Source organism: Rhinolophus ferrumequinum, chromosome 11 (assembly GCF_004115265.2).
Source record: "Rhinolophus ferrumequinum isolate MPI-CBG mRhiFer1 chromosome 11, mRhiFer1_v1.p, whole genome shotgun sequence".
Lineage (NCBI taxonomy): Eukaryota > Metazoa > Chordata > Mammalia > Chiroptera > Rhinolophidae > Rhinolophus > Rhinolophus ferrumequinum.
This window is the reverse complement of record NC_046294.1, coordinates 73,158,640-73,174,487: the sequence shown is the minus strand read 5'-3', so window position 1 is coordinate 73,174,487 and position 15,848 is coordinate 73,158,640. Positions and strand designations below refer to the sequence as shown.

Here is a 15,848-nt window from a genome sequence, read left to right as displayed (position 1 = left end):
TAGCCTTTGACCTCTACGCCAAAAGAACACTCCGTACTGCTCCTCAAGCAGTTTTGGTTTAAGGCTAAGACACTTACTGGAGCTGGAGTCCAGGATCAGCCTGATGATATCTGCCTATCATTTGTGGGATTCCTTCTGTGGGGGGGGGACCTGTCTGGTGACAAGGGAAGCACACAGGAAATGGTGTGGAACCCATGCAAATGAGAGACTTTCTTCTAATTGCACTCTTCTGAGAAGGTAGTTATGTATGGTTTCACCAGAGGATTTGGATGCCAAGTGAATAGATAATTAGATGGATTTTGAGACCACTAATTAAAGTGTAATTTATGTAATATAACAATACAAATTTAACTCCAGGAGATATTTATGACTAAAATTTGAAAATCTACAGTGATCCTTTCCATTCAGAGAAGTCCCAGGAACCCTACCACCTGGGCAATCATTTCCCTAAAATAATGGCCAAAAGTGAAATAGAGGTGAAAGGCCTGACATTTGTTTTTCTTTTAATTTTTTTACATTTAACTCTAAAAGGAAAATATGCAGGAAAAAATCAAAATTAATAAAGATGAATAATAATAATAACCAGCATTAATTCAGTACCATGCACACTAGATATAACCCTTCAAATATTGCTGTGAAATAGGTAAAGTTATACTATTTACATTTTACAGATGAGGAGGCAGTTAAGCAACTTTAACTAAAAGGAAGTACAGCCATGAAGTGAAGGCGGCTATAGCTTTACTGCAAAGCCCAAGCCCTTAACCACTGAGCTAACCTGCCATCTAGGGCCCAATGCACAAATATGCATCATATTCACAACCCCCAAAATGCTATTTCCTTTAAGGTTTTGGTTGACCTTGGAGTTCCAATGGAACTAAGACCTTTTTCTTTCTCACATTTACTTGTAAAATTTCAGTTCCAGTTCAATATATTAGAGTGATTGTGCGTAATGTGTCCCTGATATAATTCAAATTATATTTAAGTAATGGCTTAGAGTCAGGATTTATTTAGACACAAGAAGCAATTTTTTTTTTTTAAGATAAAGGCAATTATTTTAAATTGCTGAACATTTCATAGTCTTTCCTTGGAACATTTCTTTCTTTTTTTTTTTTTTTTGCATTAAAAAAAAGTACAAGGAAACTTGAGCCAAGATACAGACTTAGCCAAGTTTTTGAGGGCTTTTTGGTTTTTCTTTGTTGTTGTTGATGATGATGGTGATGATGATTTTTGGTTGTTGTCTGAAGGGCAGATACAATCAAAAGAGAAATTAGATTTTCCAACTTTGGTGTTTGGGGTAGTGATATGTCCCAAGGACATATCCAATCCCTGAGTTAAGACAGCTCTCACAGAATCCTCCCACCCCGTTTCCCCCAAACTCAGCACCCCATTACCCCCAAACACATGCTGAGTGTTTTTGCTTACAGCTGTACGCTTGCTTACACAGTGTGTTTCTTACAGTTGACCTGGACAGGCTCAATGATGATGTCAAACGTTACAGTTGCACTCCCAGGAATTACTCAGTCAACTTAAGAGAGGAGCTGAAGCTGACCAATGTGGTCTTCTTTCCACGTTGCCTCCTCGTGCAGCGCTGTGGAGGAAATTGTGGCTGTGGAACAGTCAACTGGAAGTCCTGCACGTGCAATTCAGGGAAAACTGTGAAAAAGTATCATGAGGTAAGCCATTCTCAGATTTGTTTGTTGTAGTGCAGCATTTAGCATTTTTCAGCTGCAAAAGTCAAGGAATCCAAAGGGTCCTAGAAGACAGGGCCATTGCATGCTCATATTGTTCATTGCACAATGGCCCCCAGCCAGAGGGATAACAGGGAGCTGAAATTATACTTGTGCTAAATTTGCCGTGCTAAATGCCCTGCGGGAGGATCTAAGTCCATCCTGAAGAAGGGACTCCTTTTTCTAATCCTCATAACATACCATGTGGGTTGACAACAGCCTTGTTAGAATATAATTGTCAAATGTATCATGCAATAATTTCAGAGCTTGCTTGGCCTCCTTGTGGAAATACGATGGTATTTGTTTACAGGATATGAATGCACAATCTAGGTTGCTATAAGAAAATGTTAACAGCCAACGTTTAATTCAATCAAGTCTTGAAAAATAATTAGGCAGTGTAAAGATAGCAAATGAATTACCAGAAAGGTTACGCTGTCGGAGATTTTTTTTTCATTCTGGAAGTATGAAAGTATTTTTCTTCTAGAAATACTACTTTTTCCTGAATGCTACTGAGTGCTACCTGGGGAGCCAGCTCTGAAATTATGCAAAAATAAAAGTAGATATAAAAAAATAAGAAGAACAAAACAAAACTTTAAAGAGAGAATAGTCATCTTTAAAAATAATAACACACACTCATGAGCACTTACTGTGTGCCAGATAGTAATTATTATAAGTAATAATTAGCTCACTTAGCAGTTTCTCAACAGTGCTGTGTGTGTGTGTGTGCGATTTTTATTCTCTTTTTATAGAAAATTAAACTGAGGCCTAAGAGGATCAGTAAGTTGACCAGTGTGACATGGTCAATAAATCACAGAGCCAGGACCTAAACTCTGATCAGCTGGTTCCAGAGTCTCTGTTTTATCACTAGTAACGCTGTGCTCTCTCTTAAAATATATAGAACTTTGTTGCACATTAAAGAGTAGGCTTAAAGGGAGTTAGAGCTGCTCCTGACAGTGACAGTGGCTTTATTACCTCCTATTTATGTGAGCATATGAGAGTGCCTAAGTTTAGAGACTCAGTTTTCACATATGTGAAATGGGACTAAGAAAATATACCAGTTAATCCCTTACAGGGTGGTTCTGAGGATCAAATAACATAGTGTATATGAAATGTGATTTTGAAGATGTGAAACATCATACTGAAATATGTTTAAAAATATAAACTCAAATGTGAAGCAAACACTATTGTTAAGAATTATTGTTTGAATTGCTATCCACCAAGACAAAGGAGTAGTGCTCCCTAAATAAAATCTCCAGCTTCATAAAAGTATTTTGTTATCCTGAAAACAATAAAACAATAATAAAAGGAAGATTGGAGGCAACTTTTGAGCTAAACGAAAATGTATACATCATAATTGGTATTTTCCTTTTGGGAAATGCAGGAAGACCACAACGATTATGCTTACCTTCAACGGGGGAAACACATTATTTTATATCTACATAGAACATTCTCTTAGTATCAAGAATTTCTTACTCCACCCCACAGTTTTCAAAGGGAAAAAAAAAATGTCCTCATATTCAGAGAATGCTATTGTCTATTTTCATTGTGTTTATTTTTGTATGACCTGATGAACTCTGAATTGGATATTTTCTTTGCTTCTAAGAACCTAAATTTTGTAATGTTTAGTCATAACTTGAGGATGAATGCAGACTACGATAGTCAGGTTAGAGTTAAAATGATCTAAGAAGTGACAAGAGCTCTACCTAGTCATAACTGTGGGGAAAACATTCGCATTCAGCCTTTGAAGTATTTGGGTTGTGCTGTATTTTCATCTTGACTCTTGGCTCAGATATAAGTTACAGTTTGGTGTTTTTAAATTCCTTATTGCAAAAACAGCAGAGTTACACATACACCCAAAAGGACCCTCACCTCCCAGACAGGGTACTTTCTTTTGTTCCTTTCGTTTTCTTTCATGTCTCTATACACAATAGCTATTAACTGTAAATTTCTTTTCACAATTAATATCTAGAAGAGAAGCCTTGATCTTTTTTGTTCTGTCACACGAACGGGTCTAAAATGTTGGCATCTTTTTGAAACTGCTGTCTAAAGCATCTCTTAGAAACGGGTGTCATAATATTTTTACTTCTAGGAGTTTGCCGAGCTCTATATTCTGTCAAGTGCTAGACAAAGGGACAAAACAGTATCAATCACTCAGTCCATAACTGCATACCTGGAACAAACACGCGTGACATATTTCCCCTTAACTCCTAAAATACCCTTGAAATATATCACAGTGACCACTCTGCTGAGTGCCCCGTTGAAAAGTGCAAAAGAAGGCTTCTTCCATTTCCAGAAATCGGGGGTACTTGAGCTAGGCTCATTAGGGAAAAATCCTCTTCCTTTATTCTAATAGTTCTGTGTCTGTATTTTTAACTCAGGAAAATGAGAAGCCAGCTTCCCTAGCTCCTAGTTATAACTGATGAGATGTGAAATGAGTTTCTATGAGAGATGAGCACCATTAAGTGGTAGCTAGAACTTGTCATATAAGCAGGCATTGGTGACTCTCCACAAGTTTTTCAATGCTCAGCATTTAAGGAATAAAATCCAAGAAATTATAAAGCCCCTAATGAAGCTAATATTATTACTTTTTTCACAGTTCATGCAACTTCTCCTTTAGGGGTTTGCTTCTTCTTCACTGCACAATACAATGTAGCATCTTTATTATTTCCTGTTCTCAAAAATTTGTACGAATCCTGTTAAAGTATCTTTTTTTTTTTTCTAACAAGCATTCTATGTCTCTTGGAATATATAGGATAGAAAAGATACCTTGGGTAGTGGTTTTAAATAGAGAAGATTCCAGAAAACACATTGCATAGACTTTTAGAGGATGCTATACGTCAGTTGTCATCTTCCCTTGATAATGCATAAAGAAGGAGTGGGATATTTCTTGGAAATACAGTGACCCTTTTCATTAATACTTACTGTTTTTCATCATTTTGTCTCCTGTCTATGTCCTAAGTTCTCAGTCAACAGCTAAAACGTTAGGGAGCAACATAGAGAGATAGATAGAAGTTAATTTTCTTTGTTCTTCCTCTCATGATTTTTGTCACAATGCTGATATAATCACCTACACTAGTAGAACTTTCTGAGCTGCGCTCTCCAATACGGTATTCACGGGCAAAACGTAGTTAAGGGGCACTGGAAATGTATGTAACGCACATAAGAAACTGAATTTTTAATTTTGTTTAACTTTAACTAACTGAAATGTAAATAACTACAAATGACTAGTGGCAACCATACTGAACACACAAGCCTGTTTCCGGCACATTTACAACACAACATCTAGAATCATTCTTGTATCTTCACAAAATTAAAAAGTGACTTTAGAGGATTCTATTTATTTTAATGTAGAGTTTTATATGTGAAAGTGCTTCCTATTAGAGTTTGAGTTAGAGCAATAAGCAGATATTTATACGAGTACATGAACAAAAGATTCATTAGACGTAATAAAGTGTTGAGCTTCAGACTCAAGATAAAAGAATAGTACTTTTACTTTTTAAGCATCTATTATTGAAACAAATTTAGCTAAAATTGTAAATTGAGAGCAAAGATACAGAAAAACATTTTCTTTTTCTGAGTTTCTACTCTAGGGTAAAATGCTGCGAGATTTTGGGTTATGATACAACTAATTATCACAAAAGTCTAGAAAATCTTTTTTGTTTTTCTGGAACTATTTCTAGGGTTTGGGTAGAAGCTTCTTTCCTTCTTCCCCTTTCTCCCTCTTTGAGTGAAACCATGAGACAGCTTTTTCTCAGGCGTTTCCTGTAGTTCTCTCTGAGAGATAGGGCGACAGAGCAAAACACGGTATGACGAGAAGATGTGGACTCTGGTTCCAGCTCTGCCACAATGGCAGGCAACCTAGAGCCAGCCACTTAAAACCTCCAGGGCTTCGGGTTTCCTCATGTATAACCTACAATTTTCAGTTCCCACACAGACCTGAAATTACATGATACTCATTAACGGTTATATTCTTTCCTACCCCAAAAATATCATCTTACTGAAATTGTGTAAGGAATATAAACTAGTTGAAGTACTAGGTAAATGCAAAAGAATAAAGTATGATCTATAACAGTTAATGTTTATAGAAAAGTTAATTCACTCATCCGTAACACCTGTGCTACTTACCTCATGGTGATGCTGGGCGAATAAAAGCATCTGAAGCCTATAAAGCACAGATCAGACATGAGTGGAATTTTCTGAGTGCATGGTCTGGCTTTCTCAGTTCTGACTTCCTGACAGCCCTGATAACTCACCTAAAAGTGAATGGACTCTCTATTTAATACTACAAAATGCACACATCCTTTCCCTTCTAGATCTAGCCTCACGTCAGGCCTTCCTGCCAAAGTTCAGCAAACCTGTCTTGGGGCACGATTTTCCTCAGGTAGACAAAACCCATCTGTGTCATGAATGATACTTAGTGCTAATGCCGTGCTCTGAAATTTGGTGCCAAACTTGGCTTCTATTGTGTTTTCTGCAACGGGAAGGCTGAACATGTAGTAATGAATCATCTAAGGCACTATCAAAATCATTTAACTATTTAGTTCTGGAACGGTAGGACTGAAGCTAAATATACCCCATAGTAACCTGTGGGTCCTCACAGAAAATTTCTCTTAGAAGTAAATGTCCACAGTTGTGAAGATTGTATATTCAAAATTTATGAGAGTCTTATAGACCCTCACTGAAACCCTAGCTTTGGTCACCTTCAAACCTGTCAGCAAAACATTGCTGAACTTCTTGTCACTTGTGTCTTTCTTGTTGAGTGCTGTGTCTTAAGACTAGGCATCAGTCTTTCCATTACAATGCCCAGCCACTACTGCAAATCTTGCCTGCAAGTTGAGCAGTTACCCAGATAGAAAATAATATGTTATCCCTATTTTTACTTGCAGTCACTTAGATTTCAGAAAAAAATTGACTACTAGTTCTTAAAATCTTAACCCTATGCCCATTTTTCATAAGGTCTATCTATAAGCATGAAAGGATTCAAAATGAAAGCAAAAATATGATGCACTTTTTTTTCTTATGATAAGGAACTGTATGTGTACTGAACACCACCTGCTTTAGAAGTTGGATAGACTCTTAATTATTTAAGAGTCTTAATGATTCCGGTTTATGCAATGTAGTTGTCCTGAAATATGTACTTGTGTTCCTGTGTCAGCCATTAATTTGAGAACTGTTACAAGACCTTAACAACCTTCTTTTTTTTTAATATTCTCAATAAACAAGAACCTAACTCAGCAGATAACTTTTCTGCCTGGTATTGTTTTATTAGTGTAATAGCATTATGGCAATGATTCATTCAGTGGTTTATTGGCATTGTAGTTAAATATCTTTTGTGATATGGTAATTTGCAAACTGAGCATCTTTGGCTTTGTGTAGTGGTATGAAAGCTACCAACTAGCTCAGTCATTCTCCATTTAGTAAAAGACAACTTTCCCCTGGCTTCACGTGGTTTTCCAGGTGGTGAAGAGGAGTCGAGATTTCTATTTTCACCCATACGTGATAAGAAATGGCTGGCTGCTCTTCAGGGAATTTGTATTTCAGTGTGTGTGCTTGCAGCTGTGAATCATAGCTCAGAAAATAGGAAATCATTTTATAATGGCTCCTATTAGCAAGTGTCCAACAGTGGCTATAATTAATTCAATGGTTCCTTCCCTTTAAAGGTGACCAGATAACCCATAACTAGCCAGTTTGCTTCCTCAGATAAAGGCTTTTCATTTTTCTTTTAACTTTCTACCTTCTCTCAAATCAGCTTTGCTCTCTTCCTCCTTTCCATGCTGTATACCTGAACCTAAGACTATTATATGGTCTGAAAGCTTTGAACATCAGTGCTGTGATCAGCCAGTAAAGCAGTCCAATTTCCACTTTGTTCAAACAGTGCTTTCCTGTCTTGTCGGGGAAACTGTCTGCCAATTCATTTTTCTTTTCTTATCAGCAAAATACATATATGCTGTGCTCCCGTTGCTTAATATAAAACACAAGGAAGATCCCTGAACAACCAGGAGACAAGGTAGAAAAACTGTCCAGGCTCTGCTCTCATCCCAAAGCACACTCTTTTGTTTGCCATCAAATGAGAAAGCAAATCGACAGAGCCCTGATTTTTATAGGTGCTGCTCATTGCAACTTATTAGGCTTTCATCATGGCCTTCTTCAAACAGAGGCTATTTATCATGTGCCCATCCTCTTAGAAATAATTTCCCTCCCATGCATCTGCCAGCTCCCAAATCTGGTTTACATGCAGGCAGCCCTGGGCAATAACAGCTAATTCATGTTGGAGAAATTCTTGGTGAAGCTGTAGAACTTGAACCTCTAACCCCTTCCAAGGCAATCGGACCAAATATGGCCCCGTAGGGGTTTCATATCTGTCATGGGCAGGGCTTTGACTACCCAAAAAGGTAATACATTCTTCAACCATTGCTTTTTTCACTTTTTTCTTTCACTTTGTGTAGTTACCCAACAGGAAAAAACAAGGCAACAATGAAAGGCGAATGTCATTGTAACTCTGCACGCAGTACTTTAAATTTTATTTCAAAATTGCGAAATGATTAAAAGTGGTCCACAGCATGGTCCCCTTTGTTTCAGCCTCTGCTTTATCTCCTGCCTTGTTTTGGCCTGTGTTTGTTGGAGATCGAACAGGGGAGATGCAGGGAGGAGCTCAAGGGAGCGATCGTACACAGACAGCCCCTTTCCTTGGAACTGGTGGCGTCACCGCCAGTCACCAGGTGCATTTCCTTAGCAGCTGCTGTGTTCCCAACTGAGCTGTACAAACAGAAGGTTTGATCTTATAGGTAAGGGCAGGAGCTAGTCCACGTGTTCTGCTTCCACCAATTACTAGCTCTGTGGCTTTGGGCAAGTAACTCAGTCTCTCTTTCCTTGTCTATGAACAAAATTAGGAAAGTGCTTAACAGTACCTAACAGTGTTGCAGTGAAGTCCAAATAATTTAATATTTGCAAAGTCATTTATAAAGTACATGGCAATAATGTTAGTGTTTATTTTTGCTACTCTTGCCCTCAAAGCATGTATAATCCAATGAATAGAGAGACCGCATCATGAATCACGTGAAATTATGTGATGTATATTATAAGTGAGGTATAATTGCAGGAGAAAAATACAGCAATGTAATTAGCTATCAAAAGTGGCATTGGACTAGCTTTACCAATATTAAAACCTCTTGAGTCTTTGGGTCTCCCTCGTGATTTTCTTTAGGGTGTTCCTTTTCCCCCTAGTTTTGTCCTCATAAACATTCTTTTGAAGCTCTGCTTCAAATGGGACTCCATTTTCCTCTGTTAGCAGAGTCCAGGCTCCCTATCTTTACTGAACATTGAGCAGAGGCAGTGATTTCTTCTCCTCCTCCCTGGAATTCCCATGGAACAGCGTGGCTGAGTGCTAATGTAGAGGGTTCACTGACTGTGGTGCATGAGTACTGAGGTCTCGGGGCCAATTTTTCCTGGTAGATGGTTTTGGTTTATTTATGACTTGAAACAGACAATGTGAGGATGGGAAAATTGCCGGGAATATAATCCATCGTAAAGAATTGTGAAGATGCCATGAAAAGTTATGCAGACATGAAAGCAAGATTTCACCATATCTAAACTTCATCTAGAACCAAAGTATATCAAGCAGTGTGTATTAGGTCCCCACTCCAGTTCACATGTGGGGCCACACACACCTTTGAGACACAAAAGGAAATCATAGGCACATTGTAGAGGCATTGGGTCAGTGTTCTAGGAGCCGAGAGGAAAAAGCCCTCCTCCCAGATCCAAGTTACCAGAATTTCCTGGACAAGGCAGTTAGCCTCCTTCAGCGTCTCAGTTTTCTAATCTGTAAATTGGGAATAAGGTTATTTCCTCTACTGTGTGACAAGGTTTGTCTGAGGGCAAAAGAAAAAGAGTGTCTGTGAAAAATCTCTGAAAACTGTAAAATGCTACATAATTGTATGGTGGTGCTATGACAGAGTTTAGAGTCTAAGGGGAAAACAGAACAAAATCAAACCTGAAGGCTAACAAGAACCTACAAACATAAAGAAGAGAAGCAATTAAACTGACCAAATAGTATATGTGAAAACAAGCATGTAATTTTCCAGGAGGGGGGACAGTACACGTGATGACTAATGTTTAACTTCAAGTGAAGCCTACAGCAGGGAAGGACAGGTAGCTTCTATTTAAATGTACTAATAAAAAAATATGTTTAAACTTACTAATTAAAAAAAAAATTAAGGATATACTTTATTAATTTTAAACTAATGTACAGAGATTTTAGTGGAGCCTGATCTGTTTTGAACTGTAAAAGGTATTATATATTAACAAATAGGTAAGAAGGTAAACACATTTTCATTTATTTATGGCCGCTAATGACCTTCAGTAGGGCAAAATGTTTTATGCGTCAACCAAAACTGTATCCATACGGGCATCATGTGTTCTTGACTATTCATTGTGCTGTCCACAGAAATAATAACATGCTCAGTGTTGTTATTTATCCACAACTTATGCTTTGGGCAGAAGAATCCTTAGGACACTAGTAGAGACAGAACCTGGGACCAAGCAGACCCTTAGAAAGCTATCAATAAATACCTGCTGGGACCCCTTGTTACTGCAGATAGGTAATGCAAGGGGCATTACTCTGATCAGTTAACCCCTCTACTTCAAGGAGTTGATGATTGTTTGTAAAAACATTTACATGTGTGCATTCTAATAAATAGTGAGCCCATAGCTGTCACTGGATTTCAAAGGATTAAGAACCAGTTGTCACAAAGAAAATAAGTGGTATCTATTGAGTTATATACTCCAGGGGCTTTCTAACAGGAAATGTGCTTCTTCTCCTAGGTATTAAAGTTTGAGCCTGGCTATTTCAGGAGGAGGGGCAGAGCAAAGCACATGGCTCTCGTTGACATCCAGTTGGACCACCATGAGCGGTGTGACTGCATCTGCAGCTCCAGACCACCTCGATAATTGAATGTGCGCACTGTTACATCAAGCATGGAAGAACCTTTAGTTTAAGGAGGGTATGGTTAAGAGGCCCTTTTCCCGCCAGCAAACGAACTTAGCCTGCAAAGCAATGAGTTTCAGCCCAGCTTTGTTAGTGCCATGGCAAATAGAAAAGTGTATCATCAAATTCTATATCCAAGAACATAGACTTCCATTTAATAATAGTGTCTGAGGATATATCCATGTCTACATGTAAATAGATCAACTGGTTGATTCAGTATATATAATAAGCTACACCAGAGCTTACATAAGGTTGAGTTATTGAGAGCCTTAAAATCTTTTGAAAAAAATAAGGGACGTATTAAATACATGAAACATGTCCTTGGACATAATTCTGAATAAATTATTCAGAAGATTAATTTATTTTCAAATTTTACATCACAAAACAATTTTGGATCTTGCTCTTTTAAAGAAAGCATCTTGTGTATTAAACACCAATAGTTGAGCTTTTCTAATGTATACATCTTAATTATAAAAAAGGAAAAATGTGGTTTCTGGGACAAAGGCACAAACCAAACCATTTTTCCCCCATGAGATACACTACATACTTACCCATGTAGACAATAATTACCTGTCTCCAAAAGCATGCCATAATAATATAGGTGCTTTAGAAATTAAGTCCTTAAGTCTTCTTTTTATGCATCTTGCTGAGGGATGCAAATTCATTTAACACCAGTCTCAAGAAATTTTTTAGCAGGTTTATTATTATAATCATACACAAGACAATTTATAAACTGTAGCAGAATTTTGAATTCTTCCCCTCCACAGAAGTAACTTCTTTGGAGAATGGCATTGGGCATTCCATATGAGCTTTTCAAAATAGTGTTCATTGAAAGATTTGGGCAGTTGAAAGTCAAAAATGCAAGCATTGAAGTACTAACACAACTGGAAATTGGATAGTATATTGGATAGGATCCATATTTAATAATGGATTCAAACTCTCCAAACTATGCTAATTAATCTTACGCATTTCGCTTTTATATTCCTGTCTCTTCGATATATAGACATGGATTTACAATGGCATTTTATATTTGGCAAGCCATCACGGATTATTTATAGCCTGAAAGCTTTTGTGTGTTAAAACAACCCAGTCTTATTGATGGAATCCCTAATCATATTCTCACTCACCGTTCCAAATTGCTGTTTCTGAACTAAGTGAAATCAGGTCTGGGGTCTTTCCCAATTCTGTAGAGCTTGTTCTAAGAAGCCAGGCTGCAAATTGTGGGAAGCACAAGTTTGGCCCCGGTCTACCACTGGAAAACTGTTTTTGCATTGGTGGTTATTATTGGTATTTAGAGTAATTTTTCCTCTCTGGCTCCTGAATGTCTATTTTAAAGGAGACTGACTCCAGGAGTAGGAAGTGATTCATCATTCTCCAAAGCAAGACTCTTAAGAGAGCAACACTGAGATTAAGATAGCTCAGGGGCTGCTCAGAGAGAACTGCATTTTTCTTCCTGCCTTAAAAGAAAAAAAGGAGAGCTGATTTCTTCCATGAATCCAGCACCCTACTGACTAAAACCAATTTGAGTGAAGTGGAATGTGACAGGAGCTCGTTAAGTCTCCATGTCAGATGGGTGGCCTGAATATACTTGGACTTCTGAACATGGTGATCTCAGGACCAAATTCTCAACTATCCTTAGCTCATTTCTTCTCAGTTCTGAAATGAAAGGCCAATGCTTATTAAAGATATATCTTCAAATTTTCCTAAAAGTGTCCAGTGTTTTTACCTCAAGGGGTAAGTGATAAAATTAAATAGTCTTTTGTTCAGTCGTCCAAAATCCCAGAGCACAGTCAGAAATAGCTGAGACAGAGAGACACACTAATAACCAGGAAACCCTCTTCCCCTTCATGACCATTTGCAAGTTTCCTATGAAAATACAGGATTCCTGTACCCAAATAAAAATGTGTTACATCACCCTGGCTTGTTCAGCTTACATTGTATCTGTAAGTGTAATAAATTAGTGTTCTACCCAATTTTCAATACACTTTCCAGACTGCAATAACCAGGATGGTTTTCGGTTAAACTCCTATCTGTACGTTTTATTTATTAGCTGAAATGTAAGCAGGCATATTCACTCTCTGTTCTTTTTTTCTCTCCTGAGTGTTTTATTAAAAGTTTTCCTTTGGTTATCTGTTATCTATTGCACTTCCAACATGTAGCGCATAAATCTGTTTCATTGCCATCAGAGGAATAAAAAACTCACTGTACAAATTACATTTCAAAACAAACCCTAATCAATCTGCATTTCTGCATGGCTCACTCACCTGAAATAATGCCTTTCATTCAATATGTTCTTAGAGGGTAGAACATTTCCATAAGTAGAATTTTTGGATTTTTTTTGTCATATCAGTAACATGCACCTTTTTCCTCTCAGCATTTTCGGTAGCAAATGTAATATTCCTCTTATCTTCATGAAAAATAAATGTTGCTTTTGAATAAAACTACTCCATTATTTGGTACTCAGTTGTAGCTTTAAAAGGTGTACAATGTTACAAACTTGCTTTTACTAAAGGCATGTTAGCTGTTCTGATGACAAGATGGGGTGATTTCTGAGGACTTGGTTTAGAATATTGAAAGAGCGCAAACCTTGTTCCCTGACAATAGGATTCTACTGTGTCCCTGTCCTGCAGCCCAGCAATGAGGTGGGACGGGTTTTGTTCTCTTGCTGCTGTTGTTGCTTCTTTGTTTGACTCTTTGTTTCTCTTAGGCCTTTTAGTGAAATACAGAGGGTGCCAAAAAAAAAAAAAAATGTATACACATTTCAAGAAAGGAAAACTGTATTAAAATTGTAATATTCAATATATACCAATAACAAAAGATGAATGCAAGTCACGTCTGACTTCTGCAATTACAAGAGGGGCTCAAAATGGTTACCATCGGCGTCCAGATACTTCTGATTACGGCGAACTACTGCTTGAGCAACGCTGATCAAAGTGTCCATTTGTATACATTTTTTGTGGCATTCCCGGTATATTCTCCTCTGATGTTGCTCATTTAAGAGAGTTCACAGCCATTTTTCTTCCTCGGGGGCCTGAAATCGAAAACATCACAGATGCAATTCCCTTTTATCTGCCCTTACACCTTGTCCTGTCTAGGTTGACCCACAGCTGGTGGGTCAGTGTTGTCAGCTCAGTTTAGGGGCTACACTCCTATAGAATCTGGTTTGTAATTTGGGTTGGGAGGTGGGCAAGGTATAAATAGAGCTCTTCTTCCAGCAACGACTTCTGATTTGCTTGCAGCTTAGTCTTTATCATCATGCTACCGGAGACAGGACAGCAGCTGCAGTGCTGGGTGAAACTCTGCCACTTTATTTAGTTTAATGGATTTAGGTTGTTTGGGGAAAGGGAGTAGAGACATGTGTATTTTGTGGCAAGAATCAATTTTACCATCGAAAATACCAGCTAATGTGTGAGTCAAAGTGTGGGGGTGGGACAGGGAAAGGATCAAAGAATGCTGTGCATCATAGTTAAATCAGATAACTTGGATTTTTATGTAAAAAATCATAGTAGCCATATATAAAAACAATATTTTAATGCAAATACATTAAGAATTTTATTTCATTTCCTGAAATGTGCAGGTGTCCAATTTTACCCTAAGAATAACTCAACAGATGTCCAAATTGTTCATATTCTCCTAGGGTCTTCTAGTGGAACATTAAATGAAAATTCATAGATTAGTATTCATGCCTGAAATCCTATTTTGTTTATTGACATCTCTGGTCAAATATGCTGAAAGAGAGGACGTTTATAACTCTCTGGTCTTATTGACGTCCACTTAAATTCTGTTGTTTTTAAAGATCAAGTTAAAGACTACACAGGCCTTCAAAACTTAACACACTGGAATATCCCTCAAATATAATAGTTAGACATCAACAATGGATAAGCAACTAACAGCTTCATTTAAGACTTTATGTTTGTTCCTCATGTAATAGTTCCATATTTGCAAGTGAATTTGTATCTTTTTAAGAATAAATTTCGTTTATATGGAGATCTCCAGACACTTTTTATCAGATAACATTAGAAAAGCGTTGAACTGAGTTGATAATAAAGGTTAATGTACTTAGCTAGCAAGTTATGGGCCAAGAAATCTTCCTTTTCTAATAAAACCATTTGACTTTCTAATCATTTTAAACTGTTGGATATTGTTTGCCAGGTTAAGTGGCCAGGAACCGAATGTTAAAATCACTCTTGCGTTCAACTTGTATTTTAAATAATGCCTATAATATAAATTCTCCTCTAAGAAGTCAAGTCTGGGCCATATTCTCTAACGTGTATCTTTGGTTGAGGCCCTTTTACAAATTCATTTTCTCCTAGTATCTTCTAACCTTTCCTCTTCTCCCTGGTACTTCCACATTTCTTCTGTTTCTCACTAGTCTCTACCCATTAATCTTTGAGTCAGAGAGGATCAGGATCCATGTCTACATTGGGAAGACACAGGAAGTCATTTGAGGGGATGGGATCAAATGTACAGTTTCCCAAGTGAGCAATTAAAAGGCTAAAATTGCTATCTGTTAAGAAGTCACTGCTTCTTGAGAGTTTAACACAAGTGAATATTTCCCAATATATTCCATTTGGGTGTAAACTTAAGAATATGGTAGTGGGTATTTATTGACTTCTATCAAAGGAAATGTAGCAATATTCAATATGGGGAAAACTGGTTAAATTAAATGTTTCACTTATTCTTTCAACAACAAAATATATTAAGATACACTATGTATCAGGCATGCTTTGGGGTTCAAAACACAAGGTCCACAACAGAGGACAAAACTAGAGAAAGATGTTCTAGGTGGGATAAATAAGAACAAAGATCCCCCAGCAAAAACGCATAAGAAAAGGCGTTCAAAGAACAGAGTAAAGTGGCAGAAAGGAATCTACAGAGGAACCATTGGTGATATACCAGGGATGCCAAACAAATGTATATATGTGGACACTTTGGTCATTGTTGCTCAAGCAGTACTTCACCGTAATCAGAAGTGTCTGGACACTAATGGTAACCACTTTGAGCACCTCTTATAATTGCAGAAGTCAAACGTGACTTGTGTTCATCTTTTGTTATTGGTATATGAGTATATTGAGTATTACGATTTCAACACAATTTTCCTTTCTTAAAATGGTATACATTTTTTGGCACCCTCTGTA

At 37.4% G+C, this 15,848-nt stretch overlaps 1 protein-coding gene across 2 annotated transcripts in view; it reads left to right on the top strand.

Annotated features, from left to right (window-relative positions):
* The window catches only part of PDGFD (platelet derived growth factor D), a 243,077-nt gene extending 232,047 nt beyond the window's left edge, over window positions 1–11,030 (top strand). For both annotated transcript variants that reach the window (XM_033121540.1, XM_033121539.1), the window contains exons 6-7: window positions 1,459–1,673; window positions 10,548–11,030. In XM_033121540.1, the coding sequence (XP_032977431.1) occupies window positions 1,459–1,673; window positions 10,548–10,673 (341 nt within the window). In that variant the 3' untranslated portion in view covers window positions 10,674–11,030. The remainder of the gene's footprint in view (window positions 1–1,458; window positions 1,674–10,547) is intronic.
* The last annotated feature ends 4,818 nt before the right edge of the window (window positions 11,031–15,848 follow it).